This window comes from Pan paniscus, chromosome 19, assembly GCF_029289425.2.
Source record: "Pan paniscus chromosome 19, NHGRI_mPanPan1-v2.0_pri, whole genome shotgun sequence".
In the NCBI taxonomy this organism is placed as follows: domain Eukaryota; kingdom Metazoa; phylum Chordata; class Mammalia; order Primates; family Hominidae; genus Pan; species Pan paniscus.
Window position 1 is genome coordinate 28,696,654 of NC_073268.2, and position 14,658 is coordinate 28,711,311.

Below are 14,658 nucleotides of genomic sequence, written 5' to 3' on the forward strand. Positions count from 1 at the left end.
GAGGCGGAGGTTGCAGGGAGCCGAGATTGTACCATTGCACTCCAGCCCGGGCAACAAGAGCAAAACTCCATCTCAGAAAAAAATAAAATAAATAAATAAATAAATAAATATATCTACATCGGTGGGGAAGATAACTGTTTTTTTAAAAATCCAGAATTAGACAATTCACAACCCAGCCATGGCAGAGCTAGCACCTGATAAGCTCCTAATCAATACCAAAAGATATTCTAGAGAATGTAGTTGTTTCAGGATGCATATGAATAGTGTATATGCACGTAACGCATAACACATATTATAATAGCCACTCTGTATGGAGTCCCTCCTATGTAATAGGCACTGTGCTAAGTGCTTTATAAGCACTCTTGCGATTAGTCCTCACACACACAAAAAAAACCCCTGTAAGGTAAGTACTAGTATTAAGCCCACTTTACAGTTGAGAAAACTGTGGTTTAGAGAAGTATCTTACTAGTTTGAATTCAAACCTAGGTAGGTCTGACTCCAGAGCCTGTTACTGTACTGCCTAGCATGTGCTGCTAGATTCCTACTGATGCCGTAAGATATGGGTAGGTACTGCTGGCCCAGTAGGTACTGCAGGGCAGGTACTACTGGCCCAGTTTTAGGCATAAGGAAGCAAAGGTTCAGAAATATTGAGTGACTTGCCTGAGATCATCAGCTAGTCAGTGGTGACCTGGAATTGAGTCCAGGTCCTTTTGACTTTAATCCCAGAACTCATTCTGCTATAGCTTATAGACCCTCTTGGGCAAAAGACAAGAGGTGAGACTGGGCAGGATGTATGTGCCCTGGGCCCTTGGGGACCAAGGGAGGGGAAAGGATGCTATGGAAAAAGCAGATATTCCTCTCTCCCGCAGGCATTCCTAGAGAAGTACGGATACCTCAATGAACAGGTCCCCAAAGCTCCCACCTCCACTCGATTCAGCGATGCCATCAGGTAGGGTGGAGGGATGTGGAGGACTTGGGGTAGGGGTGCTAGGATGCCAAGCTCTGACCATTTCCTCCCTCCTCCTGGAAGCCTGGCTGGCCACACCCCAGGGAGGCAGACTTCCCTGCCCTCACCCTTACCACTCACCCTCCCCTTGCGGTCCTTTCCTCCTGACAGAGCGTTTCAGTGGGTGTCCCAGCTACCTGTCAGCGGCGTGTTGGACCGTGCCACCCTGCGCCAGATGACTCGTCCCCGCTGCGGGGTTACAGATACCAACAGTTATGCGGCCTGGGCTGAGAGGATCAGTGACTTGTTTGCTAGACACCGGACCAAAATGAGGCGTAAGAAACGCTTTGCAAAGCAAGGTGAGCACTGTTAAAATCCGGCTAGGCCAAGATTTCCCAATGTCTTGAAGCCAATGGCTAGGAAAACAGCTGAGCCTGGGACTGGACTTCGTCAGTAACCTCTCTTCCCTAGGGCACGGGAGGAGTGGGTGAATAGGCCCTCTTGGCTTGAGGACCATGATTGTGAATACAGACATTTAATTCAGAGTGACACCTACATTGATGAATTTTCATTGTACAAGTGTTTTTCCAGATCAAACACAAAACCCATGTAATTCCTTGATAAATTTTCAATGCAGGGCAGTTAAACTGTTGCTAACATTTTTCATTTATATTTACTGAAGTTATTTTCATCAGAATTCATTCTTTTTCATAAGTTATTAAACAAATGTGTGATCCATTGATTTACTTTGTCCATAGCATATTTTTAACCACTTTATTGAGATATAGTTCACATCCCATACAATTTACCCATTTAAAGTGTACAATTCACCCATTTAAAGTGTACAATTCAGTGGTTTTTAGGATATTTGCGGAATTGTGCAACCATTACCACAATCTAATTCCAGAACATTTCATCACCCTGAAAAGAAACCCCATGCCCATTAGCAGTCATTCCCCCTTCTCCCCCTCCCCTAGCCTCTGGCAACCGCTAATCCGCTTCTGTCTCAATGGATTTGCCTCTTCTGAACATTTCATCATAGCACAGTTTACACATTACAGTTTCTGCTGTCGTGATTTTCCTCTTGTAGCTTTATTTTGTTTCTTTCTTTTCTTCTCCTCCTTCTTTTAGCCAAATTTAATATTCCAGGGGTTAAATGGTACAGATCTAAGATTTATGAAGATTTGATTCTTTTATCAGTTTTTCACAAATAACAAGTTTCACTATGCATAATTTTTTTTAAAGACAGAGTCTTGTTCCATCACACAGGCTGGAGTCAGTGGCGCAATCTCAGCTCACTGCAACCTCCGCCTCCTGGGTTCAAGCGATTCTCCTGCCTCAGCCTCACAAGTAGCTGGGACTATAGGCACATGCCACCACACCCAGCTAATTTCTGTATTTTTAGTAGAGACAGGGTTTTGCCATGTTGGCCAGGCTGGTCTCGAACCCGCCTTGGCCTCCCAAAGGGCTGGGATTATAGGCGTGAGCCACCGCACCTGGCCTACCGTGCATAATATTAACAACCTGATTGTTTTACTAAGTCTAATTTTCTCTGCTCAATTTTTGCAGCTTTCAAGATTTCTAACGAGATGGGGGTTTTTAACCAGGTTTTCATCTATCATTAATTTTACTGTGAACACTTTGGGCCATTGCCACTTTTAATTTGTGTTGACTACTTTTACTGATAGTATTCATTAGGAACAGGACAGAAGGCACATAGTTTGTTCTCATTTCTTAGCTAACCTGTAAGGAAATTGTGGGCAGTTCCCCTTCACTGTTGGAGGGTGGCTGTTTCCAGGTGTTTGCCAAACCAATTCTGCTTCACCTACATGCCCAGCCACTCTGGGTCCTCAGTACTGACTGCTTGCTTTCCTGGTAAAGCAAGGAGTCAGCAATGGGGTCCGGCTCCGGAGTCAGGATGCCCTTGGTGTCAGCATGTTCTGTGTCCCACCGTGTTTCTGGGCAATGGAGAGGAAGAGTGAAGTAGAAGAGCAGAGAGCTATGAGTTCAAGAGGCACTGGTAGAACAGAGAGCAGCATCCCTAGAGCCAGAGGCCCTGGGTTCAAGTCTCAGCTATGTGGCCTGGGCCAGGTCACTTTTCTCACTGAGGCTCCGTTCCTTCATCTGAGACATAGGCCCTTCCAGGTTGCAAAGGAGAGATGGTCCTTGATTACCAGGTGGAAGGGGCTTGTTGTGAGAATGCAGTGGAAAGTGGGGCAGCCCCAGAAACAGTTCAGCAGCTGTACTTTGACCTGAGCTCCGGGGCTGCTTCCTTCTGGCTGTATCTCACCTTCTCATGCCCCAAAGGAAGGATCTAATAGAGTTCATTTGTCACTATACAATTTCGAGCATCTCTCTCTCTCTCTCTTTTTTTTCTGAGATGGAGCCTTGCTCTGTCACTCATGCTGGAGTGCAATGGCGCAATCTCAGGTGACTGCAACCTCCACCTCTTGGGTTCAAGCAATTCTTCTGCCCCAGCCTCCTGAATAGCTAGGATTACAGGTGCACGCCACCATGCCAGGGTAATTTTTTTTTGTATTTTTAGTAGAAATGGGTTTCACCATGTTGTCCGGGCTGGTCTCAAGCTCCTGACCTTAGGTGATCTCCCACCTCGGCCTCTCAAAGTGCGCAAGCCACCGTGCCCAGCCAGAGCATCTCTTTTTGATAGAGGATAGTATTACTCAGTTGCCACATAAAATATAGGATGCCCAGTTAAATTTGAATTTCAGATGAACAACAGATAGTTTTTTAAAGTTAAAAAAAGAAACTTATCTGGCAGCTGGGCACAGTGGCTCACATCTTTAATCCCAGCGATTTGGGAGGCCGAGGCGGGAGGATCACCTGAGGTCAGGAGTTTGAGACCAGCCTGGCCAACATGATAAAACCCCGTCTCTACTAAAAATACAAAAAGTAATTAGCCTGGTGTGGTGGCACACACCTGTAATCCCAGATACTCGGGAGACTGAGGCAGGAGAATTCCTTGAACCCGGGAGGTAGAGGTTGCAGTGAGCCAAAATCGCGCCACTGCACTCTAGCCTGGGTGACAGAGTGAGACTCTGTCTCAAAAAAAAAAGAAAAAGGCTGGGCGCGGTGGCTCACACCTGTAATCCCAGCACTTTGGGAGGACGAGGCGGGCAGATCATGAGGTCAGGAGATCGAGACCATCCTGGCTAACACGGTGAAACCCCATCTCTACTAAAAATACAAAAAATTAGCCAGGCGTGGTGGTGGGCGCCTGTAGTCCCAGCTACTTGGGAGGCTGAGGCAGGAGAATGGTGTGAACCCGGGAGGCGGAGCTTGCAGTGAGCCCGGATGGCACCACTGCACTCCAGCCTGGGTGACAGAGCAAGACTCCATCTCAAAAAAAGAAAAAAGAAACTTATCTGGCAACCTCATTGCAGGTACCTGCTCCTCCTGCCTGCCTGCAGGCTTCCTGTTCCTTCACTAAGCTGGCGGAGGTTGGGGGCACCAGGGTGTATCTGGGGTGGAAAAGGAAGGAAGAGGGGAATGTATACTTATTGAGTATGCACTACACGCCCAGCAGCTCCACATTGCTGTCTCATTTAAGCCTCACATCTTACCATGGGGAAAGTCTTATCAACCCCATTTTGCACATAGGGAAACTGAGGCTTGGAGAGATTCCATAATTTGTTATGTAAGTTTGCAAGTAGAGGTACTGGGATTCTAACCCATGTTCTTTCCACAGTGTCAGTTCCCTGCTGGGAGTCGGAACTCCAGGGTTCTGCCCAGGCAAAGCTTCTAGTTCTCCTCCCCCTTCCCATACTTTTTCCTTCCCCCTTCCTTTTTGAACTTTGGAGCAAGGGTGTCAGGGAGTACAATGCCAGGTGCTGCTAGGGCCTGGGGGTCACCACGAAAACCAGCCCTCCCTGGCCAGGAGTTTGGGTCAGGGCCTGAAGCGGCTAGCTTTCTCCATGGGAGCAAATCTGGAGGGAGACAGGGGCAAGGGCTCAGACTGCTGGCCCCCAGCCAGGTCCTTTCTTCCTGGCAGGCACACCAGCGACACCCCCTCCCCTGGTCCTCTCAGGAAAACACTCGTTTTCTCTCAATTCCCATTCCCATTCCTATTCATCCTCCCTATCCTTCCCCCAAACACACACATGCACATACTCAGAGTTTCCTACAGGATTTTATTCTGAGACCTGTCACCTTCACTGGCGGCCTAGAATGAGAAAACTGCCCGCCACCCCCTCTTCTGCCTGTGAAGTGAGGGACCCCACTAGCTGCAAAGAGGCAGAAGGAGCCATCTCACACTATGCTAATGGATTAGAGGTTTGTGAGGGGAAAGAAAGAGCCTGGGAGACCGTCCCCCACAGCAAGGGCGTGAAAGAGCCCAGCGCCTGTTGAAGACTCACAGTGTGCCCAGCAGAAGCATGACTGGTACATCACAAACCCTCAGCCGCACCTCTGGACCCCAGGTCTTCCCTCTGCCTTCTTTGTCTCCCTCCCTTCCTTAGAGTCATTCCCTCTCTCCTCGTTAAGGGTTGGTCACTGGCTGGGAGGCAGAGGTTGGGTGGCTGCCAGGCCAAACAGGCCCAGGGAGGCGGCATTGCCTTGAATGGAGCTTGGCTCAGGGGTGGGAGAAGGGATGTACCCCTCCCCCACTTGCATTGGTGAGGAGAAGAGAGTCCAGCTCCTCTGGTCTCCAAGACCCTCCCTTACATCTGGAGAATCTTAGTTCATGCTTTGACCGGCAGGAATGATGTTTGGGCAGATTTATAAGCCTGGAGTCCTGGCAAATGTGCCTGCCTGTCTATGTGGAATAATGGAAGAGCCCTGGATTAGGTGTCAGGGCCTGCCTCAGCTACTTACTCATTCCGGGACCCTGGGCAGGCCCCTTGTCCTGGGGTCTCAGGTCTCAGTTACCACACCCTTAGCCCAAGAGTCCTGCCTCCAAGCCGCGAGTCTTCCACTTGAGGTTACAGTCCCAGCCCCTGAGTTTGCAGGGCTCAGAAATAGCCCACAAGAAACTCGGGATCTGGCCCTTCCGGCCATGCTGCTGCCGGGTGCACGCTGAGCTGCAGTTGGGCCCAGACTCAGTTGACGGGGGCTGGGGTAAGAGGCCAGAGTCTCAGCCCTCAGGGAGGAGTTGCAATTTGGGGCAAAGGGAGAGAAACCCTTAACAAAGCAGAGATGGAAAACTTTCTCTCAGTCAGTGACAAAACACACGCTTTGTTCTTATTTGTTTTCACCTCAGAGCTCTCCAGAGTCCCTGAGGAAGCGAGGAGGAGAGGGGCAGGAAAGAACCTCAGATGAATGAGTCTTGTGGTTGTTGGCTGGCCATAGGCCCCAGGCCCTGGAAAGGGCAGAGTGAAGTGTCTAGAGGTGGCAGGAGGGTGTGAGGCCTGAAGAGAGATGGTGGGGGGCAGGGGGGTTACAGCTGTGGCCTCTGTGGCCCTACCTCTCCTCCACTCTGACACTGCAGGGAGGGGCTGGGATTTGCTGGTAGCAACAGACACAGAACTGTTTTCAGACTCAGCCCAGGCTGTGGGGAAGAATAAGACCCTAGACCAAGGGTTCAGACAGACTTCTTCAGATTGGGGGCTTCTCCTGGGCAGAGGCTGCTTCCCCTCCAACACACTGGGACCTCCACAGTCCAAGCCACTGTACTGGGGACTGTCCAGGGTAAGGGGAGTCCTCTCAGTCTGAGGGCTGCCCTCAGCCAGGCAGTATCGCCCCAGTCAAAGGGGGAGCTGCCCAGGGCAAAAACTGTGTCTTCCCCGTCAGACTGCTGGGGGCTGCTGGGGGAGGGCCTACCCCTCGCCATCATACTGGGTCTGTGGGGACCAGACTCAGGCTCTGCAGCAGGTGTGACTGACGTGGGCTTTCTGGGTGGCAGGTAACAAATGGTACAAGCAGCACCTCTCCTACCGCCTGGTGAACTGGCCTGAGCATCTGCCGGAGCCGGCAGTTCGGGGCGCCGTGCGCGCCGCCTTCCAGTTGTGGAGCAACGTCTCAGCGCTGGAGTTCTGGGAGGCCCCAGCCACAGGCCCCGCTGACATCCGGCTCACCTTCTTCCAAGGGGACCACAACGATGGGCTGGGCAATGCCTTTGATGGCCCAGGTGCTGGCACAAAGCCTCCCTCCCACACAGCAGGAGGGGACCCCAACTTGGAGAAGCAGTTTGGGGGTGGCAATGAAGCATTCACCCTCCCTGTGGCCTTGGCTGAGGCACATCTCCCTGCAGAGAACCCTCAGTCTCCTCATCCTAAAATGGGAACAGTGGTCCCTGCCCTATTATGTGTCACATGTCTGAAGGGACAGTCAGATGAAGCTCTGCAAGGGAAGTGCTTTGCAAATTCTCAAGAGTATTATGCATTCTGGGAGAATCTCCCGAGGTTCCGTCATCCATCCTCTGCCTCTAGACAGGCCTGTGCTTCTCTTGTTCTCCAGAGTGGATGTTCACTCCAGAGCCCTAAAAAACATCCACTGCCCACCACTGCTCCCCCACCCCCAACTACCAGAGCCGCTGCCACAGGGCAAGAGGCACCCTACTCCCGACAGCCCTGACAGGGAAGTGCTTCATATACCTACGCCACAGATAGTTCTGTTTGTCCCCAACCTGAAGACTCTGGCTGCAGTTTAAACCGCTCTCTTCCCCTTCTGCCCAACACTAGCCTTCAGAACCTGAATATAGGCTGTTTGCACATTTCCCCTCCTAATGAAGAAAGGAAACCTAATCAGACCCCTTCAAGCTGGGGACTTAAGCCCTTGTATGGCCTGGGAACTTGAGCCCCCACCTCCCTCGCACCCTCCTGCTTTCAGTCAAGCCCACCTACAGCAAAGCCCACATCCAGGCCCTACTGCTGAGACCTGGGTTAGGACCAGGAGGAATCTAGGCTTTGCAAGAATCCACATGTAGTGCACACATGCACTTATTTGTAACTGACTTCATCCATGTGATCTACCTGACATGGTTCTATCCATACCTAGTTAAGACAGCACTGCACTGGGAGTAAGGACATCAGGATCCCCAAGCAGCCCTGTGATTTGGGACAGATACTTTGTCTTTTTGAATAGTGGTCTTCTCTCCCAAACCTGCCCATCCGTCTCCCAGTGAGAGTTGAATAGAGTGAACAGTGCTCGAAACAGCTGGAGACATATTCAAAATAGGCATGTATTCCTCCTACATGCAGCTGACTTTCCATGCCCCCAGGAGGCTCTCCTTTTAGTCTAGCACCCCCATCTTTGCCAGTCACAGTTGGCCTGGGGTCCAAGAAGGCAAAGCTGGAGGGACCCTCAACAAGCTTCTATGCAAACTTTATCATAGTGCAGTTTTCTGACTCCTGTGTCAGGGTCACCTGCCGCTGTGGAAGGGGAATTGTTAGGGGTGGTACCCTGGCACCTGCACATCTAATAAGCTCCATCTGGGGCACACTAAAAGCTTGAAAATCACTGATCCAGCCCAACTCCCTCTGCTCATTCCTATTAGAAGTAGAGAGAGGCCCCCCAGAGGTGCCCTGGCAGAGGAGGGCAAGAACACAATTTTATATATATATATATATATATATATATATATATATATATATATATATCACTTCTATATGTATGTGTATTTTCTTTAACAAAAAGTATATATAAAATAATAAAAATAAAAATATATACTTTTTATTAAATAAAATACACATACATATAGAAGTGAACCATCTCAAGTTTAGCCTGATGAACTTTCATACACTGAATGCTCCCAGCACCCAAATCAAGAAACAGAAGGTCCCATCATGCCTCCTTTTAGGGGTAACTATACTCTACCTACTTCTAGATCTTTTTGAAAGTAATTCTTTTTTTCTTTTTTTTTTTGAGACGGAGTCTCGCTTTGTCACCCAGGCTGGAGTGCAATGGCGCAATCTCGGCTCACTGCAAGCTCTGCTTCCCGGGTTCACACCATTCTCCTGCCTCAGCCTCCCGAGTAGCTGGGACTACAGACACCCACCACCACGCCTGGCTACTTTTTGCATTTTTAGTAGAGACAGGGTTTCACCATGTTAGCCAGGATGGTCTCAATCTCTTGACCTCGTGATCCACCCGCCTCGGCCTCCCAAAGTGCTGGGATTACAGGCGTGAGCCACCGCACCCAGCCTGAAAGTAATTCTTAAGTGGCCCTTATTATGTGCTAGGCACTGTTCCAAGGATCACTTTTTTGTTGTTGTTGTTTCGTGTTTGTTGTTGTTGTTGTTTGAGACAGGGTCTTACTCTGTCACCCAGGCTGGAGTGTAGTGGCGCAATCACAGCTCACCGCAGCCTTGACCTCCTGGGACTCAAGAGAGCCTCCCACCTCAGCTTCCCAAGTAGCTGGGGCTACAGGTGCACACCACCACGCCTAGCTAATGTTTTTGTTTTTTAGTGGAGATGAGGTCTTGCTTTGTTTCCCCAGGCTGGTCTCGAACTCCTGGGCTCAAATGTTCCTCCCACATCAGCCTCCCAAAGTGCTGAGATTACAGGCGTGAGCTACCACACCCTGCTGCATCATTTGTAATACACATGTACACACACACACACACGCACACACACGCACACACATTTATTATTTAGAACAACTCTGTGAGGAAGAAGCTCACCATCATCATTCCCATTTGCAGATCAGGAAGTTAAGACATAGAGAGGTTAAGCTAAATGCTGAAGGTCATACAGCTAGTAGATTGTAAAAGTAGGAATGGCACCCAAATTGGTGGGCCCATGCCATATCTACACCACAGTGCCTCTTAGGCGTCCACAGCCTACTCATCTGTTCACCTCTGCACACTTCAGGTTCTGCCAGATTTTAGGAGGGAAACTATACAGCAGAGAACAGCCACAAACACCCCAGTGGCATTTGCGCTGGGCCGCGAGTACCTGGGGGCGTCGTGGGCCGTGGCACCCCCTGACCTTCTGCCCCACCTGCAGGGGGCGCCCTGGCGCACGCCTTCCTGCCCCGCCGCGGCGAAGCGCACTTCGACCAAGATGAGCGCTGGTCCCTGAGCCGCCGCCGCGGGCGCAACCTGTTCGTGGTGCTGGCGCACGAGATCGGTCACACGCTTGGCCTCACCCACTCGCCCGCGCCGCGCGCGCTCATGGCGCCCTACTACAAGAGGCTGGGCCGCGACGCGCTGCTCAGCTGGGACGACGTGCTGGCCGTGCAGAGCCTGTATGGTGAGGCCCCGGGACATGCCCCGCTCTTGGTCCCACTCCTGCCCCCCAGGCTTCCTATCCTTGAACGCCGGCTCTGCAAATAGGATTTCCCATCCTAAGCTCATAGATCTGCCCTCCCTGTCGCCGATTCTAAAGCCCCATGCCCCCCCTCAAATCTGAAAAACCTCGGATTCTTGCTCCCCCGAGTCCATGGCCCTCATCTCTCCATCAGTTCCAACTAATTCCTGTGCACAGTACCCCCAACCCCGCCCCTTGCGTTCCACTTACTGGATTTCTGCCCAACCCCCAGCCCCCGCAGCTCCCGCTCACACCATGTGCCCGCCCCATCACCCATACCCAATCTTTGGGCCCACCTCTTCCCCCATCCAGGACCCCAAAGCCTTCATTCCTGCCCCAGCCACTAGCTCTCCCCCAGCCTTTCTCTCACCACGATGCTGATGCCCTCTACCCCCAAAGCCTGCCCACCTCTGCCTGGTGGTGGGCTCAGACCAGGTCTTCTTCCCCAGGGTGGGCCAGTGCTACTGCCCTGGGATCTATCTCAGCCCAGGGCTGTCTCCCTCAGAGTGCCATGGGCAGAGCCAGGAGGCCTGGGTTCAAGTCACCTTCCATCCCTGATTAGCAGATGCTCTTGGGCATTTTCCCTCTGTGAACCCTCAGTTTTACCTTCTGTGAAAAGAGATAACAACTGAGGTCCTGCTTACCTGACAGGGCTGTTGTGCTACTGGGTATGAGCATGCTTTGTAGCCTGAGAAACTTATACCCTGTAATACTAACAGCTACTATTTCATGAGTACCTACTGTGGGCCAGGCACTTGACATGCAACACACCCATGAAGTATGCATCTTTTTGTCCACAGATCAAGATAATGGGGCTCAGAGAGGTTAGGTAACTTGCTCAGGGTCATGCAGCTAGGAAATTGCAGACTGGGATTCAGGTGATGGTACCAAATAATAAGCTTGTTGGACTCTGCTTCCCTCCTCTCATAAGTGAAGGATAGTGATGTAATTATTATAATTGCTGTAGTTATCACAGCCTGGGTCTCCGGACTCTGCCCTCATGACACCTGTGTTGCCCAGGAATCAGAGAAGAGCACTCCCTGACCCGCTTAGTTCCCTTGCTTGATACCCTACTCCAATTTTATCTCAGGAGGTTCCTCTGTCCCAGGATGTTGGGTAGAAGAAGATTCCTGAGTTTAGTTTGATGGTTAGCACCAACAACCAGGAACAACTCTTTTTTTTTTCTTTTTGAGACGGAGTCTCGCTCTGTCACCCAGGCTAGCGTGCAGTGGCATGATCTCAGCTCACTGCAACCTCCACCTCTCGGATTCAAGCGATTCTCCTGACTCAGCCTCCCAAGTAGCTGGGACTACACGTGTGCACCACCATGCCTGGTTAATTTTTGTATTTTTAGTACAGACAGGGTTTCACCATTGGCAAGGCTGGTCTCAAACTCCTAACCGCAAGTGAACTGCCTGCCTCGGTCTCCCAAAGTACTGGGATTACAGGTGTGAACCACCACTCCTGGCCCAGGAACAACTCTTAACCCCCACTCCCACTCTCCTTCCTTGCCCCTCATATTAGATAATCATGAAAGTAACCAAGGGAAGGTCTTGAGTGCACAGCATACCCTCTACCCTGTGTGTGTTCTCTCTCTCTCTTATTTCCTTACTCGCAAAGGGAAGCCCCTAGGGGGCTCAGTGGCCGTCCAGCTCCCAGGAAAGCTGTTCACTGACTTTGAGACCTGGGACTCCCACAGCCCCCAAGGAAGGCGCCCTGAAACGCAGGGCCCTAAATACTGCCACTCTTCCTTCGATGCCATCACTGTAGGTAAGAAGGTCCCACTGGTGCTTTGCTTCTTTCTCTCCTTCCACATCTCTTAGTGTCTCCAGAGCTGCAGTACAAGTTGGGGGGATGGATTGTAAAAGCCAGAAATCCCAAGCCACAAGCACGCTGCAGGTAGCAACCCCACACCCAGCAAAACACCGCTTCTTCCTGCCCACTTTCCCCTCTGCGCCAACTGTACACACCATACCCTACGCTTGTCCATTTGGGAAACTGGCTTCCAGGACAGCATCTTCCCTGGAAAGACAGCAGGAAGCTGATGGTCACTCCTCAACTCTCTCTTGTCTCTGGGCAGACAGGCAACAGCAACTGTACATTTTTAAAGGGAGCCATTTCTGGGAGGTGGCAGCTGATGGCAACGTCTCAGAACCCCGTCCACTGCAGGAAAGATGGGTCGGGCTGCCCCCCAACATTGAGGCTGCGGCAGTGTCATTGAATGATGGAGATTTCTACTTCTTCAAAGGTACTGGCTCTGGGGCAGCGGGGAAAACTGAGCCCTAGAGAGGGAAGGTGTCCTGCCCAAGGTCAAAAGAGGACAAAAGAGGGGAAGACTCTCACACGAGTCCATGGTGGAGTCTCCATTCCAATCTGAACCTGTGACCCCAGGGAAGACTCTATCAGAAGATACCTTTCAGGGATGGATTAGGGAGCAGCAAGTGTCAAAGTCCCAGGGAGAGTTTCAGAGAGGAGTCTAGAGGGAAGCAGAGGACTGCTCTGGAGTTCTGCAATTGAGCAGAAAGAGCTGGATCTTCCTTGGAATCCTAGCTGTGTGGGGTTGGACGTGTCGCTTAACTTTTGGAGTGTGCATTTCTCGAATGGGGAAAACAATACCTCACACTTGCTGGGGAAGGAGTATGAAAAGAGAATATTGCCTGAAGAGTGTGCAATATCTTACTAGATACATGTTAATACTTAGGTAAATAGTATTCATTCATTTGTTCATTCATTCAACCAATATTGAGTGCCTTGTATGCACTAGACGTGGTTGGATATGTTAGGGATACAGCAGTGAATGAAACAAAAATCCTTGCCCTCATAGAATTATTAGTAATGATGGCAGTGGAGAAAGCTCTGGGCCTTCCTTTCGGGGCTATCTGCCCTCTGCTGACACCTGCTGGGAGTCTAGACAATAATAGGAGTCGCTACTACCACCCTGCTATTTATAACTAATTTGTAGTGCAATCCGTTTGATTGATATGAATACCAACCATCGTGGGCTCCAGCTTAAAGGAGAGCAGAGGTATGGGGGACAGAAGTGGGGTAGAGGGCCAGTGGGTGACAGCCTCCAGCTCACCCTGGCTCTCCCAATTCCCCACAGGGGGTCGATGCTGGAGGTTCCGGGGCCCCAAGCCAGTGTGGGGTCTCCCACAGCTGTGCCGGGCAGGGGGCCTGCCCCGCCATCCCGATGCCGCCCTCTTCTTCCCTCCTCTGCGCCGCCTCATCCTCTTCAAGGGTGCCCGCTACTACGTGCTGGCCCGAGGGGGACTGCAAGTGGAGCCCTACTACCCCCGAAGTCTGCAGGACTGGGGAGGCATCCCTGAGGAGGTCAGCGGCGCCCTGCCGAGGCCCGATGGCTCCATCATCTTCTTCCGAGATGACCGCTACTGGCGCCTCGACCAGGCCAAACTGCGGGCGACCACCTCGGGCCGCTGGGCCACCGAGCTGCCCTGGATGGGCTGCTGGCATGCCAACTCGGGGAGCGCCCTGTTCTGAAGGCACCTCCTCACCTCAGAAACTGGTGGTGCTCTCAGGGCGAAATCATGTTCCCCACCCCCGGGGCAGAACCCCTCTTAGAAGCCTCTGAGTCCCTCTGCAGAAGACCGGGCAGCAAAGCCTCCATCTGGAAGTCTGTCTGCCTTTGTTCCTTGAAGAATGCAGCATTGTCTTTGTCTGTCCCCACCACATGGAGGTGGGGGTGGGATCGATCTTAGGAAAAGCAAAAAAGGGTCCCAGATCCCTTGGCCCTTTCCTCCAAGGACTTCTATCCTCCCCAGGCCTTTGTTTCTTCTGCTAAAGGTACAGTTCCTTTCAAGAGGTAACAGCACTGGGATCCAAGCAGGGGGATGAAAAACTCAACAGAGAAATTCGAGACCATTTTGCAAGACTGTGCCCTTCTCCTCAGGACCCCCTGGCTCAGTTCTTGAAAAACGGTGTCATATTTAGTCAGAGGCCCCACCCCCAGGAAGCATGGATGGGGATGAAGGCACAGGCGTCTCCAACCTCAGAGGCCCTTTGTGGGGTCAGGACACAGAGTGGGAGGGAGACTGATGCAGGCCTACCAGTCCCTGGCTTTTTGTCTGGGGCTAGAATAAAGAGGTGCCTTCAGCTGGTGGGCCGAGAGGCAGGAAGCAGCCTTCCTTGGAGCAGTTCTTCCATCCTTTGCTGTGAGAGCAGGTGGGCATGGGTGCAGGGGAGGCCAGGGCCATGCTCTTCCATCCAAGCCAGGGCTAGGCAGCTGTGTGTGTGTGTGCAGAGCTGTGATGGAGAGAAGGGGCCTGCCTCTCCTCAAAAAGCAAAATGTCCTTGCAGCTCCAGGCCAGATGGAGAATGATGTGCAGCAGGGAGAGGTCAAGGGGCCTTCCTGGGGCTCTGCAACGCTGCAGGCGCTGGGGATGCAGCCTCCACAACAGGCAGCCCTGCAGGCTGAGGGTGGCCTTGTGCTCTCACAATGGCCGCATTCTCCAGGCCACACACGAGGCATTCCCAAAGCTCCTGCTGTCTGG

At 51.6% G+C, this 14,658-nt stretch overlaps 1 protein-coding gene across 7 annotated transcripts in view; it reads left to right on the forward strand.

Moving 5' to 3' along the window:
• MMP28 (matrix metallopeptidase 28) overlaps positions 1-14,288 on the forward strand; it is a 29,597-nt gene extending 15,309 nt beyond the window's left edge. For 4 of the 7 annotated variants that reach the window (XM_003817976.4, XM_014342058.5, XM_034942071.3 and 1 more), the window contains 7 exons: positions 870-949; positions 1,118-1,305; positions 6,804-7,028; positions 9,848-10,093; positions 11,771-11,920; positions 12,231-12,398; positions 13,254-14,288. In XM_003817976.4, coding sequence (XP_003818024.1) covers positions 870-949; positions 1,118-1,305; positions 6,804-7,028; positions 9,848-10,093; positions 11,771-11,920; positions 12,231-12,398; positions 13,254-13,648 — 1,452 coding nt within the window. In that variant the 3' untranslated portion in view covers positions 13,649-14,288. The remainder of the gene's footprint in view (positions 1-869; positions 950-1,117; positions 1,306-6,803; positions 7,029-9,847; positions 10,094-11,770; positions 11,921-12,230; positions 12,399-13,253) is intronic. The other 3 variants (XM_034942069.3, XM_034942070.3, XM_034942072.3) reach the window with 3 other exon arrangements.
• The last annotated feature ends 370 nt before the right edge of the window (positions 14,289-14,658 follow it).